At 39.1% G+C, this 15,132-nt stretch overlaps 1 protein-coding gene across 1 annotated transcript; it reads left to right on the forward strand.

Moving 5' to 3' along the window:
- The first annotated feature begins 6,966 nt into the window (after positions 1–6,966).
- On the forward strand, positions 6,967–14,591 carry CRYAB (crystallin alpha B). The gene is made up of 3 exons (XM_018564029.1): positions 6,967–7,603; positions 12,548–12,670; positions 14,254–14,591. Exons 1-3 carry the CDS (start codon positions 7,409–7,411, stop codon positions 14,455–14,457), a joined length of 522 nt encoding a protein of 173 aa, XP_018419531.1. The 5' UTR covers positions 6,967–7,408; the 3' UTR covers positions 14,458–14,591.
- The last annotated feature ends 541 nt before the right edge of the window (positions 14,592–15,132 follow it).

The following is a 15,132-nucleotide window of genomic DNA, read 5'->3' on the forward strand; positions in this document are numbered from 1 at the left end:
TTTGCCCTCTTTTTGTCTTTCATTTTTGGTTAGAAACATGTGTTTTAGTTTTAAGTTATATGTCTACTTAGAAAACTACATTTAATTGGTTCCTGTTACATTTTGTAACTATGTCTAATCGCAGACTGCAAAGTTCATTTAGGTCTGGGTGTACAGCCAATCACCCTGTAAATATTCAACTTTTATTCAAATTTTTTCTTTTGCTTCTGTTTTTCTATGTATATGTATATGAACCCTGCCTCTACCTCAATAAAACAGAACAGCTTGTTCAACACACATTGATAGTCACTGTAGTATGTTTTCCTGCTATAGCAAATACTTTATCGATTATAGATTAGGCTCAACTGATCCTCTCTTATTGATGAACCTCAAATTTGCAAGACACTCTGTTATACATTTAGCTCTTACAGCATTTGTAACTGCCTCCCTGAATCGGTCCACTTTTCCTATTTCAGCATTCTTTGCTCTTCTTCCTGTTGGGAGTTGTTTACCATATCAATTGTTGCAGATTTTTTTTCATCTCCTATATAAGCAGAGCTTTACCCATATCTTTAAAATAACGACAAACACATAGGGTTGACACCTGTCCAGGATTCACCCGGACGGGTTTTGAATGCTGTGTTCGGGTTTCATGGCAGCAGAAACCCGGACACAAGATGTCAGGCAGACAGGGGCAACCAAAATTAAGATAGGGGCTACTGGCCCCCCACTGAAAATAGTCTCAACTGTGATATTTACATATGAATGGGTGGAGCTATTTACATATGAATAAGCCACGACTCATTCTGCAAAAAAAATGTCTACACGTCGCTTGAGTGTTCGGGTTTCGCTTGAAGAAAAGGTGGCAACTCTACAAACACACCTTTAGAAATGTTTAGTAATGACAATCTACAAACAAATACTTCTAGATAATTGCAGGCTTTGTATTCTTTGCAAAACGTATTTCTCTTTTCTTTCCCGGTCTCCTGACAGTGTCCATGTTTACTAAGGGCAGGTTACTAGATCTCCCTTTACTTCCTTAAAACTGGCACATGTGACTAGACATGTGACCATGCACATCATTGCAGGGCAGGAAAATGCCTTGTGAGATTACAGATGAGATTTCCCAGCAATGCTCTGCTGATGTAACCTTCCTAGTGTGCATTGCTTTGCCAAACTGAAGTAATTTTTCCCTTTCAAGGCAGGAAGTGAATGCTCTGCAAATGTAAGTATTACAAAATCATAGAATATCTATGTTGTTATTAATCAACATACATAGAGGGATGCATTGGTAGAATTAGATTTGTGAGTGTAAAGGTCCACTTTAATAACTGTACATCTACTCCTTCATTCAGCTCATCCCTCACAGTTGTTACCTTCTGTATCACTTTCCCCTTCTTGCAGATTGTAAGCTCTCTGAACAGGTTCCTTCTAATTGTATGGTATTGTATTGTAATTGTACTGTCTCCTCAATTGTTGTAAATCACTGCACAAAATGCTGGTGCTATATAAATCCTGACTAAAAATAATAATAATAATAATAATTTTTTGCAGTAACTGATAGATGGACACCTCATGTTTTCTTAAGACAGTACACAATTTCAAATACAAGCAGCACCTAACATATTTTTTTCAATCTATTATCATTTTGGGATAGCAAGGCATCACCAATTTTCACCAATTTATTTGTCTATTCTTTAAGATCAAAGATACAGTGGATTAAGATAATTTAAGTGAAATGGTAAACTGATGGTAAACACTACAGTCTTCTGGAATGATGGAACTGCTCAGAAATGTATCTTCTTGTGATAATCGGATATGTGGGGGAAGCATTCTTGTGGAGGACTGGTTTCAGTTTTAGGAAATATGAACCCACAGATGCAGCAAGGTTGTGTCAACAAATGATGCCGTGGAAGATGTAAGATATTTCACCATTCTCACATCTATTTTAAGCAAGATGGGACATCCAGTTACATGGCTTCATACCAAGGTTTATATATATATAAACTGTAAAAAAAAAAAACAGGTTTATTGTGTCTTCTAATTTACAGCTGGCAGAATGGTTAGTGCTAGGTGCCAGAGTCTGAAGTTATGCTCTCATTGAACCATGGTTTACTCGTATTTGCAGTGGTGTCTTCTTACTGCAAAACAATAAACCCAATTATTACTATAGCACCCAGTCCCTCCCTTTTAGTATAAAGCAATGCCAACTATATGACTCCAGTTTACTGCATGTGAAATTTTATCTATCTGTGTTTCTTCTTTCCCCAGCTTGTTGAAGAGGGAATTTAATCAAACAAGTAAAACCTTTTTTGAAATGAGTTAAATGGATGCTGACTATCTGTATAATTTTGGCATTTGTTTATGAATGTGCTTAAAGTGACACTAAACTCATGAGTTAAATCTCAAAAATGCTTTCAAGTACCTTAACTGTTAACAAAAATGTATCTTTGTGTATCACTCGGCTGTAGATCCTCAAAATCATCTCTGAATCAGTGCTAATAACACTGTCCTTCCTTCTGGAGGGTGGCTACTTTTGTTCCCCATGGTCCCTGTGTGTGTTGTAAAGTACACACCACTCCAAGCTCGCTCCCATGATGGACTACAATCTCACGTTTAGTTAGTTAATTTGTATTGTGTTTATAGTCTATATTATGTAATCTTTAACATAATAATGTATTTTCAAAATATATTTTCAACCTTTTTGAATCTTCATTAAAATCATTTTTTGCAATTTTGCCATGAGTCTTTGTTCAGGCACTTCCTGTTATGGGATGACAATGCTCTGTCCCACTCCCTGTATTACACTTGTGCGCTAGCAGTCATGCTAACACATGTTACACAAGCATGGTCCAATTGTCACTCTGTTACAGCCTTCTAGTGGTCATGCCAACACATATTACACAAGCATGGTTTATTGTCACACTGTCACAGTCCGCTAGCAGTCATGCCAACACATATTACACAAGCATGGTCCATTGTCACTCTGTTACAGCCTTCTAGAGGTTATCCCAACACAAGCATGGTCCATTGTCACTCTGTTACAGCCTTCTACAGGTTATCCCAACACAAGCATGGTCCATTGTCACTCTGTTACAGCCTTCTAGTGGTCATGCCAACACATATTACACAAGCATGGTTTATTGTCACACTGTCACAGTCCGCTAGCAGTCATGCCAACACATATTACACAAGCATGGTCCATTGTCACTCTGTGACAGCCTTCTAGAGATCATGCCAACACATTTTACACAAGCATGGTTCATTGTCACACTGTCACAGTCCGCTAGCAGTCATGCCAACACAAATTACACAAGCATGGTCCATTGTCACTCTGTTATAGTCTGCTAAAAATAACCTTTCACTGACTTAACATGGAATCTAATCCGTCGATAAGTGAGTTTCTGCAGTTTCACCTGATCTTGAATATGCTTGTTTATCTGATTATACAGTATATAACAGTATATACTAGCTTCACTGCAGAAGAGTTATTAGACTGAAAAAATGGATTCTTGGCCAAATGAAAACACACCAGAGTCTCTCTACAATACAATGTCTCCTCTGTTGTACGTGCCTGTTTATTTCTGTACCAGCTGCACATTCCTGGTGGACAAACATCCAAGTGTCAGGTGACAACTTGAGTCAACTGCTTTTATTTGTAAAAGTAGCAAGCAGCAATGTCATCAGAGGAACACTGTGTAGATAAATACATGTTTTCCAAGTGTCATAACCATAAGGTCCAGACAGTTCAGGCAGCATTATCCATTTTTAAACCAACAGCAAAGGGACAGAGTTGGTCTGTGTTTCGAAAAAGGGAAATTGTGCATTACTGTGTAACAACTTATTATTTTTTTAGAGCAAATGTGTACCCATGGCTCCGGACCATTAGCTGGTAGGAAGGGTCTTCATGCTAGGTCATGCTTTCTAATTACCATAAGGACCTAAAATCAGAATGTGATATAGTAATTTAGACTGGTGTCAAGTGAACAGCAGTGTTCTCCCTGCAGTTTTTACAGTCCTCTACCTTCTGCACAGTATCACTCCCACAATCTGCACCTCTCCCCATATTACATGTGTACAGCTGCTTTTCCCACACACCTTCAAAGTACGATAGGCAGGGCTGTCTTTAAGGCAGGGCAAAAGGGGCAGCTGCCCCGGGCCCAGTCATTGCTGTGGGGCCCTGTACCCCAAAAACTAGTGCTAATGCTGCGTCTGCAACTACCACCTCTTCAGCACTGGCTCTGTATCTAGAGAGGCAGAGCCAGTTATCAATCAGGTAGCGGGGTAGATCCTGATAATGTTGTCGGGATCTTTCCCAGTTGCAGCGCGGGTCAGTGCTGTCGGCATATAGCAGGCAATATTGCATGGAGGGACAAAATTGCATGGCGGGGGCAGGGTGTGGCAGGGGGCCCAAGAAAATGTTTGCCCAGGGTCCAATCAATATTAAAGATGGCCCTGACGATACAGGCCCTATCGTATGTCACAGCGTCACGCCGAATGTGGAAGTGAGAGCGGAGACTCACGAGATACCGGCGGTTTTATCCCTAAATGTGAGTTTTTATGTACTTTTTTGTTAATAAATTTCTAAACATACTTCACCATGAGGGATCTCTCTTGATTTTTTAACCTATGAGAACCATCTGGCGTTTAAATATCTGGAAGTGCCAAAAGAGAAATTGAATTAAATACCTGCTCCAGGCTGATTGTAAAGCTCCTTAAGGACTTCTATGCAGTGAGTGAGCACTGCCTAGGGGGATCTACGAGTGTAACACCCTGAAGATCACTTTTATCATCATCCTTTTATGCACCAGCACGTTAAATAGAGAATTTGGAGGACGATCACTAATATTAGTTTATAGTTTACACTGTATAATGTGTGGTTAAAGATTTGGTTTCATCCATTCACTGTACACCCCAAGGTTTATATATTTATTGGTCTGTATTTCCGGACAGGGGATCGCACCAACACAATTACTTTGCATACACTTGCGGTACACATTGTGTTTAATGGTTTATGGACAATATTGAAGTCACGGTTAATATTGGTTTCTAAATGGTACGTTAATCTTAAAGGTACCTCATTTTCACTCTTTATTTGATTTTCCATAATAAGTTTTTTGTATATTCACAGTCCTGGAATAAGGACCAGAGAGGAATTTACATTTGTCACAGCACTTGATATTGTTTCACTTATTTTTATTTTTAAACACGGAAGGTGATTTAGCGCCGCAAAAATCTTTATTCAACCTTTTTAGCCTGTATTGTGGCAGCTTTGGTCTCCCACTTTTTTCCCAGGATTATTAAATCATCTATAAGCGCAGATCAACAGATTATACACCTTCAAAGTATCACTGTACTGCCCCTTCCTTTTTTTTCTTTTCTTTCATCAATCAGTACAGAATTCCTTTCTGATTCTGATTTTAAACTGTCTCTGGAAACCATCATGTCAGTTGCTTGAAAAAATGTAAAGGCCAGTTCCCTGCAATAGTTGAGCTGCCATATGTGCCTCTGTGGCAGCCCGTGTGTCCTACCATCACTGTGTTTCAACATTGTGTTTCAACATTGCAGCCTCTGTAAGATTTTTTTAGCATTGGACACATTGGAAACAGGAGAGTTGGATGCCCATGTCTACTGCCATATGCTGTGGTTCCATCCTTTGACCCATACTTCACTGCTGTGTCCTGTTATTACAAAGGGGTTGGAGGGCTGAACCATAGCAAGTACCCAAGGGGAGGGGGACATAGGCATCCAACACTCATGTAAGTTCCAAATGCTTAAGAGACTGTCAAAGGCTGTAACATTGGAATGGAAAGATGGTAGTGAACATGGGCGACTGGGGAGCTGAGCATAATTGCTCTTTTATTGCAGGGAACTGGTGTCTCAATGTTTGTTTGTTTTTAAAGAAAATAACAGGAATGCTTTAAAGCATACCTTTAATCAAATATTAAAAGTCTTGCTGGGGTGGAAAAATCACACCCACTCATGGATTAGCCATAAAAAATATTGAGGCGCACATTTCAATTAGCAGTACAGGGCAAGTATCATTGTCTGCCAACCCTTTCAACCCCATCACCAGTCTGTAAATGTGGGCCCTTCCACCATTGTCCGGTATAGATTGTAGATATGAAATATACATGGATTATACTATAGATAGATTGTATTTAATGTATTTCCTCATTCAGTTTGTTGAATTTATGACACATGCGTCATATAAGCCAACATTTCAAGGCCACGCATGGACCCTTCTTCAGGGCAACATAGTAAACCTGAAGAAGTCACTCTGAAGAAGGGACCTTCCTGGCCCTGAAATGTTGGCTTATATGACGCATGTAACACAACTGCAATAAACCGAAGAAGAAAATACGTTTGCAATTGCTGGTGATTTTGCATCCAACGTTTGGAAGTTTCACACGGTGCCATGCTTTTAATCACTGCGAGCACCGCCATTCTTAAGATAAAGGTTGATGACGCTGTATGGAGTGCAGGTGACCCACAATATCTACACGTGTTCTGTGTCTGTGACTGCAGCCAAAGAAAGTCAATCAACTAGCCTTTTCAGAAGCAGGTCAGCAGTGATAGCCTACATTTCTTTTCACAGTACAGTGTTTCTTTAATGGATGACATGGCATGACATCAGTATTTCCAGTTACGCTTTAATGGATGACATGACATGGCATCAGTATTTCCAGTTACGCTTAAGTTTCACATTAACAATTGTGTATTCTGTAATTCAGACTGATGTATCTAGCCAGTACTAAAACTGTTTTGACTGCACTAATATTCTAGAAAAACAATGCCACTAAATTAAACAGGGACACAATCATAAATGTATACAGTATATACAGAATAAATCCCAAAAGAAACCAGAGATGGTCAACAATGCATTAGTCTCTATAAGCAGAGGACAAATAACAGTCTCCAGCCAGCCCACTGTATACAGAGTAAGCCCACAGAAGGGAAAAGGGCCAGCGCTGAGATATTCAAAACTGTAATGAAATGAATAAGCTACTCTCTGTCTGCAGCATGCTGGGATCACACTATCTGCTGTCAGATCTGAGAATGAACTCATCTCTTGTCATGTTACAGAAGAGTAGCTGAAATGATCCTCCTGTCCATTAATCCAATGTGCAAAACACAGAGGCAGAGAGCACAGACATAATCTCAACCTCTTCCTGCTGATCCAATGGGATGCGGACTGAATAGAGGATGTGCCACTGCTTATATCCCTCATCTATCTACTGAATGGGAGCAGGCAAGCGTGGTGGCATAATTAAGCCATCTGACAACTCTTTTCCAGAAAGTTCAATGTTGGGGTACCAGGGAGGAGTCCGAGGTTGGCCACTTTGTATATAAGATCATTTGGATTGTTGGATAGCTCCAACAGTGAGTAGTTCTCTTTCTGATAACTGTCTTTAGAAGCCAGAAGAAGATGGATATAACTATCCAACACCCTTGGTTTCGCCGCCACTTTTACTCCTTCTTTGGACCAAACAGGATCTCTGAACAGTGTTTTGGGGAGCACCTCCAAGAAGCTGATTTGTTTCCATCTTCAGTATTGTCCCCTTTCTACCTAAAATATCCATTTCTCAGACTGCCATCCTGGATCGAAAGTGGCTTGTCAGAGGTAATCCCCAGCTGTGTGCCTCGTGAATGTGTTGGGTTATGAACACTGAATGTATTATTTAATATATTATTGAGAGTAGCTGTGCAGTTTGCATTGCAGCCTTTCAGGGTAATGTAGAACTAAGTTTATATCTCTCTAATTTACAAAGCATTGAGAATTTGTCTAAAATCTATCCATGCAAAGTAGCAAAAATCATTTGTAAGTACAAAGTACAACATATTTTGATCATTATACATCCTGCCTATACTGAATATTAAGAAGCGACAAGTGGGCTATAAGAGGAATGAGGGAATGGAATGAACATTTTTTTCTTTTACCAATAGATTGACACCATATGCTAGAACATAACAGTTATACTTTATACACTATAGATTTTTGTTGATGCTTACTAAACCTTTATTGAAATATATAGTAAATATCTCATATTTAAAATGACACTATGACTAATGACAAATTGCTACTTTTTATTGCTTAATTACTTACTGTATAAGGATTAGTAGTTTAGGAAAATGTAAGTAATAACTGCTTTTTTATTTTTCAAATCGAATTGCACACAATCAATGTATATGACGCAGTAATTCACAGCAAGCGGTTAACAATCACCCTTTATGTGTTCTGGTGTTTACTTTTTCATGCAGTGATGAATGTTGAAATCAAACTGGTTGCTATGGGTTGCTGGAATTGGCATATCACCATTACTCTTTACACCATATTATTTGCATTAGAAAGTATAACACATGCATTATGTTATATCTGAATAATAATTCTTCAACTTTACAGATTTCCCTGTCACATTTTTTTTAAATTACGATTAGACAAAAGATTGCATTATAAATTAATTTATTTAACCTCTAAATGTATTTTCTGATAATATAATAAGCCTTGTTTTAGTGTTGTGTTTGCAGTAGGGAACATTGCAGAGCCATCCTACAGTCATAAATCAGTTGTCGCCCAGAAAGTCCCTTATTAATAAGCATAGATCATATTACATCATATTGCCCTCTGCGTGTATAGTCTTACACTGTATGTCAACAACACTTTCTAAAATACTTCCTGAGTCATTTCATTTTCACTGATAAGGGAAAGGACACATCACCCAGTACAGTCATGTTATGTGACTATTATGCAATCATCTTCACTTTCAGGTCTTTCAAGCCTGCTAGGGAATATATATTCCAGGCAGGATGACTGTCTTGGTGCATCACACAAAATCATATTTAAAGGATATACAGAACTTACTGAGAACTGATATTTCAATTTGAGAGTGGAATCCCCCGTGGCTTCTTATATCTCTAGAGCAACTCCCACAGAAAGTCTTCTGCTACCTCACCTCTTCTCTTGAGTCCTGACCCCTGAAACAAAATGACTTATGGGGAATGATGGTATCAGGAATTCCAGAAGAGAGATCTCAAAAATTCGAGAGATACAAGAGAACAGGGAGTGACTGAACTCCCCAGCATCTACCCTAAAATTAAAAAAATAAATATATTTTAGGTGTGACTGATCATTTTAATTACAGATTATTAGTATATGGTGACAGTATAGTAGCAAGTAAAAGCCCACATCTGCATTTGTGTTATATATATTGCTTGATAGGAACTGAAATGCACCATGAGAAGTCCTTATTTTGTATGTAGGCTGAACCTACCTTTTGAGCACTGCTGATAAATTGGCATTCGCATATACTTGCTGTTGTTTGTAATTTGACCTTAACTTAAAGCTTTCAGTATCCATCAATGGCACATAGTTTAAACATTAAAAGGACTATTTAAAACTGGGGTTTACGTTATGGGAGGACAGGATCTGAAACACTGCGTGGCTTCTTATACTTGCCTGGGTTCCGAGCAGTGATCTACCAGCTGCTGTCTCCAACATAGAGTCTCACCCCTCTGGCATTGTTCATATGTTCATGTTAAACAACAGAGTCTGAAAGGGATGAGGCAGGTAGGCAAATTTGGCAACCTAGATGCTGAGAACTATAAGGTGTATAAAAAAAGGCTGTGTGTAATATTTATTAACTTACCATCACCCAAACAAAACTAACATTGTAATCTTGGGTGGACTAACTGTCAAATGAAAGGGTTTGTTTAGCCAAAACCAAACACATTTTTGAAAGAATGGCGAGGGGTTAGATCTTCTGATGGGTGGCACTGATGACCATTGGCAGCGAGACAGTAACAGTTGTCATAAAAACCAAAAGAGGTGAGGGTCAAATCTTCCCATGGGGCACCTGTTGCCATTAAAATTCTCTAAAAGGGGAATATCTCACACTTTGTAGACATTTCCTCTTACTTGCTGTTGTGCCTCTGGGTCAGGAAATGAAGGGGAATGGGATACAGACAACTAAACATAAACAGTAAGGGTTTTAAGACCAAAAAGAAAACTTTTGGCTATACACACACTTTAAAGCTCTTTTGATATAGATATTATGGGCAGTCTGTTCAAATGATAACGGCTAAAGTACAGCATGTAATCATTATTACACTAACAGGGTTATTCACAAAAGGGTAAAGAGTTTGGAGATGGCAGGAGAAGTGAACAATCCAGGAAAACATAGCTGAACTGGAAAGTGAGCTGAATTGGAGAATTTTTCCAAATCAGCTATGTTGTCCTAGATTGTTCACTTCTCCTGCCTTTTGCAAACTCTTCACCCTTTTGTGAATAACCCTGTAAATGATGCGACAAGGGGTTAAAATAAACCTGTGCTGAAAGAAATACACAAACTGTTATTGATGATTTCCCTCGAAGAATAAGAATTGCCTGGCTGTCTGTGGCTTCTGTTCTCACAGAATATTGTAGCCAAACATCAAATGCTGGTCCCAGCTTTCTAATTACACCAATGGTATTTTACCATAGTCTGCTAAGATACCCCTTTTTCTCCATATGCAGTATATATTGTAAAAGCTTGTGTTGTGTGGTCATCTCTAACTGTATATGATGGCCTAAAAGGAAACCTGTAGTTCAATGTGATGTTCAGATGTTGGCCTATTCAAAGTTATCAGTGTGGTTATGTAATTAATCGCTCCTATTCAGTTACCGCATAACAGAGAATTCTTGTTCTTTTCCAATATAATCATTGTCATACAAAGACAGCAATTCACTTAGTCATGACATTGCTGATGTACAAGCAGGAAAACTATGGGCTTTCATAACTCCAGTACAATACCCTCTCTATAACAATGCCATGTATACATCTACTGATCACTGAAAGGGCAAAATAAAGGAATATTCTACATGATTAAAGACGTTTCAAAGCCCAGGGTCATTTCACACCAACGTTTACAGCAACAGTATGGAAAATTTAGTTTTGGGATTTTGCATACCTCCCAACTATCCCTGGTTAGAGGGACTGTCCTTCATTTGGAACTAAATCCCTCTGTCCCATCTTCCTCCTCAGTTGTCCTTCTTTTTGCTCTGATGTACAGATTTCTATGAAAAGGTTCTATTTAAATACCAAAAGTGTTATTCTGCATTCAAATCTTTATCTTATCTCTTGATTATCTTGTTTGCCAATTTGAAAAGCCAGTATAAATGAAACATAATGATGAAAAAAAGACAATTCTGGGATTAACCAATCATTTTTGGCATATAAATTATTAATTGTCCACATAACTAGGGGTGCAGCAGGGGTGTGCTCATTTTCTATATACATTGTGCTGGAAGGTGTTCCTCTTCCTCATCTCAGAAAGTTGGAAGGTATGGATTTTGGTCTTCAATTTAAACTATAAAATGGAGCCATCCAGTAAGTATTGTGACACTGCAAAGAGTTATTCACTTGCTTTTGTAAATTTAAGCTTAAAGGATAATTAAACCCTTGCGTTTTTTTGCATGAATCTACTGCTAGTAAGCAGTAGATATATGCAAAAACATTAAAATAAAAGTTAGCAAATAGTTTTAAACCTACTTGTGTCTCCACCACGCGCTCCCGTCTATAGATCTGAAGATTCTTGAGTGGCTGCGAAGGATCATGGGGCAGGCGCATGCGCAGTACAGATCTTCGGCCGAGAGAAGAGGAGAGACACAGGGTAAGTCAATGCAGGCAGCCCAGCAGCTTGCTCCCGCAAAGACTCCGTGGGACAGGAAGACACAGCAGTCAGAGCTGGATCAGAGACAGGCACCAGCATTGGAGGGACTCCTGAAAACAACTGGAAAGAAGATGATCGGAAAAAGAGGCATCATTTAAGGTAAGTCCTCACACCAGCATAGGAGGGGGAGAAAAAAAGAGACTTTAATGTCACTTTAGGCTGTTGAATTGTGTAAACAGTGGACTTTTCACAATAAAGGATCAAACGAAAACATAAAAAGAAGCCTATAGCTGCACCTGCTGGCTAAATTAAGAATGCTAAATATTATTATCCATTATGAAGTATTTACCTAAACAAAAGAAAAATACTTTTTACATTTTTCCTTTTTAGTCCTGTCCACTAATGATCATTTATACAAAACCACTGTATATTCTGTTTAACTTAATGTGGAGTGAAGAATTATTACTCTTTATATAACATCCAAAAATGTTGCAGCAGTTTACACACAAGATGGACATACATATTTTAACAAATCACAAAGCAAATGATGGTCGGGCCCTGCCTACAAGATAGGGAGTAGCAAGACTTGAGGAATAAGCACTTATATATTTACTATTAAGGAGCAGCAAAGTTTAATTATAAAGCAAAATGATAAATTGAAATGGTATAATTACAGTATAATGATAAAGTTACTGTGCAGCAGACTTTAGCCCAACATAAAAATGTACCGCTCTTAACTCATGGAAAAAAATGATCTTGGGTTTGTATTTCAGATTAGGTTGTTCAGACTTCTTTCATGCTGTAATGTAAATGTGGATACAAATATATTTAGCACATACAGTAAGAATGTATTTGTGATCTGACCTTAAATATAAACAGGCTGGTTAAAGCTAATTAAAGTGTGCTTTTACTCCCCTAGATGAGACTAGAGAAGGATAAGTTCTCTGTTAACCTTGATGTGAAACATTTCTCCCCTGAAGAGCTAAAAGTGAAAGTGACAGGAGACTACGTTGAAATCCATGGAAAGCACGAGGAGCGTCAGGTAAATTGCACAGCTATAAAATTTATTGGAGCACACATTGCCACAATTAGTGTCCCAAAAGTTTAAACGTTATTACTGGGCCCTTGGGCAAGGATTACCCATCACCATCATTTCTACTTTCTGGTTGATTGTATTCTGGGAGGGCACAGTGCAGGGGTGACGTGTTTTTAATAGATACTGAAGAGGTGAATATAACTGGGTGGGTGGCGACTTCCTCAGACCCTGTTACTTTGCCCATTTGTGTCTTTTTAAGTATAAATGTGGTTAGTCATGCATAGTGTTTTATACTATTTTAGTGTAAAGCAGGGGTGGACAAATTATTATGGAATTTAAAAGCCAGTCTGTCCAATCCAAAGCCAGCAGGATTTTTAGAGCTAGTTCCATTAATAACAACTAGAGGAAACCTAAACAATGAGGAGCCAGCTGTAATTTTTAGAGCCCGTTCACACCAGACACCGATTCTGGCCGGAACGCACTGGATCGAATTGCGGCTGGCTCACTTTGTTGTGGGGCGGGAGGGGGCGTGGAACATTGAAGTGAATGGCACTGTAGCCACGCCCTCCGGCCGTAATGCGATTCAGTGCATTCCGGCCTGAATCGGGCCGGAACGCACTGTGTCTGCTGTGAACAGGCCCTTAAGGAACATCGGAGACCTATTTTGTGTAAGGCTTCAGCAACATGCGGGTGACAGTGTAACATTATGTCTTCACCAGAGTCACACAGCTGTATGCTATGATTCCAAATGGACGCCACAAATATGGAACATATTTGTTTATACATAACTAATATTTTAGCATGCTGCAACAAGCTCCAATAGTAGAGGGACATCACGCCAAAGATGGCTGTATGAGGAAACATAGTGTTACATTGTCACTTCTTTTCTTAATTTCCAAAGTCCCATATTCATAACTCTGTTTACCTGCATATGACATGATGCCATCTTCCACTAGCCCTCTGCATGTTAATGTATGGTGTGATCTACACTAACAACCTTTAGAAAGATGGGAGTAAACTCACGGAGGATGTAAAGCTAAATGTGTGCAAAAACCTCTCAGTTATAATATACAGGATATAGGAGGGATAGCACTGTGTACTAGAAGGGCTATCTCACTGCTGTCGTAAATAACTCTTGGGATGGGGTACGAGAAAAAGGTAAATGAGTGTGTGGGGAAAGTGATAAAGGGGAAAGAAATAATAATGTATGTTCCGGTGGCGGGATACAGGGGAAAGACCAATGTATGTTCCGGTGGCGGGATACAGGGGAAAGACCAATGTATGTTCCGGTGGCGGGATACAGGGGAAAGACCAATGTATGTTCCGGTGGCGGGATACAGGGGAAAGACCAATGTATGTTCCGGTGGCAGGATACAGGGGAAAGAACAATTATTATTAGGGGAATACAGGGGACACAATGATTTACTTTTTGGTTGAACTTGATAAACATGTGTTTTTTTACAGAGTAATTATGAAACTATCTGCAGTAAAACAAATCAAATGTATATGGTTACAAAATGTGATCAATGCAAGGTAATTTTTAGAAAATGCATTCCACACTTTACCTAATTGCTGATATTTATTCCCAGGATGAGCATGGCTATGTTTCCAGAGACTTCCAGAGAAGATATAAAATCCCAGTGGACGTTGATCCCCTTTGCATCACTTCATCCTTGTCTCCAGATGGAGTGCTGACAGTATCTGGACCCAGGAAAATGGCAGATGTCCCTGAACGCTCTATCCCAATCACTCGTGAAGACAAGGCAGCTATTGGAGCTGCCCTCAAGAAGTAGAGTCTCTCACCTGTTCCAGACAAACAAGATACCTTTCCACCCTGCCAGAGAGAGTGCGCGCGTACTACACTGCTACATGTATTTATTTGTGCTGTCCCGTGACCAAATCAAAATACTAATACAAATAAAAGCAAGAAGAAGCATCTTCAAGTGTACTTGTGATGATTGCCTTGTGTTGTGTTTAAAATGAGTAAAGGTTGATTAAAGTGTAATAAACCCTCCATATTAAAAAATCTTCTATAGCAGCATACCTCAGTTCCTCCATTGCTTGCTGTGTGCTTTTGGTTTGCAGCCTGCATGTTATTTATATTCAGCCGTAATATCATCCCTCTCCTCCATTGCCATCAATATGGTAGCTCTGTTCCCATTATTGGTCTCCTGGAGCCATGTGTGCACTCCTGGCCACACTACATCCTGATAGACTGGCAGCTCCTGTAGCACTGTATTTAAAGCCACGCCCCTCCTCCTCCTCCAATGCCATTGGTTACAGCGGCTGACTAACTATTTGAAGCCATGATCATATGTAGAACCATACACTGTAGATCATGCAATAACCAATATAAAATAAATGCATAGGGGCCTATTTATTAAAGTTTACATTTTCCAACTTTCACCCAACATTCATGCATTTTCCACATACGATTTGATTAGAAAATGTTTGATTCTTGGGTGAAA

The sequence above is a fragment of the Nanorana parkeri genome, unplaced genomic scaffold (genome assembly GCF_000935625.1).
Source record: "Nanorana parkeri isolate BGI_ZX_2015 unplaced genomic scaffold, ASM93562v1 scaffold716, whole genome shotgun sequence".
In the NCBI taxonomy this organism is placed as follows: Eukaryota; Metazoa; Chordata; class Amphibia; order Anura; family Dicroglossidae; genus Nanorana; species Nanorana parkeri.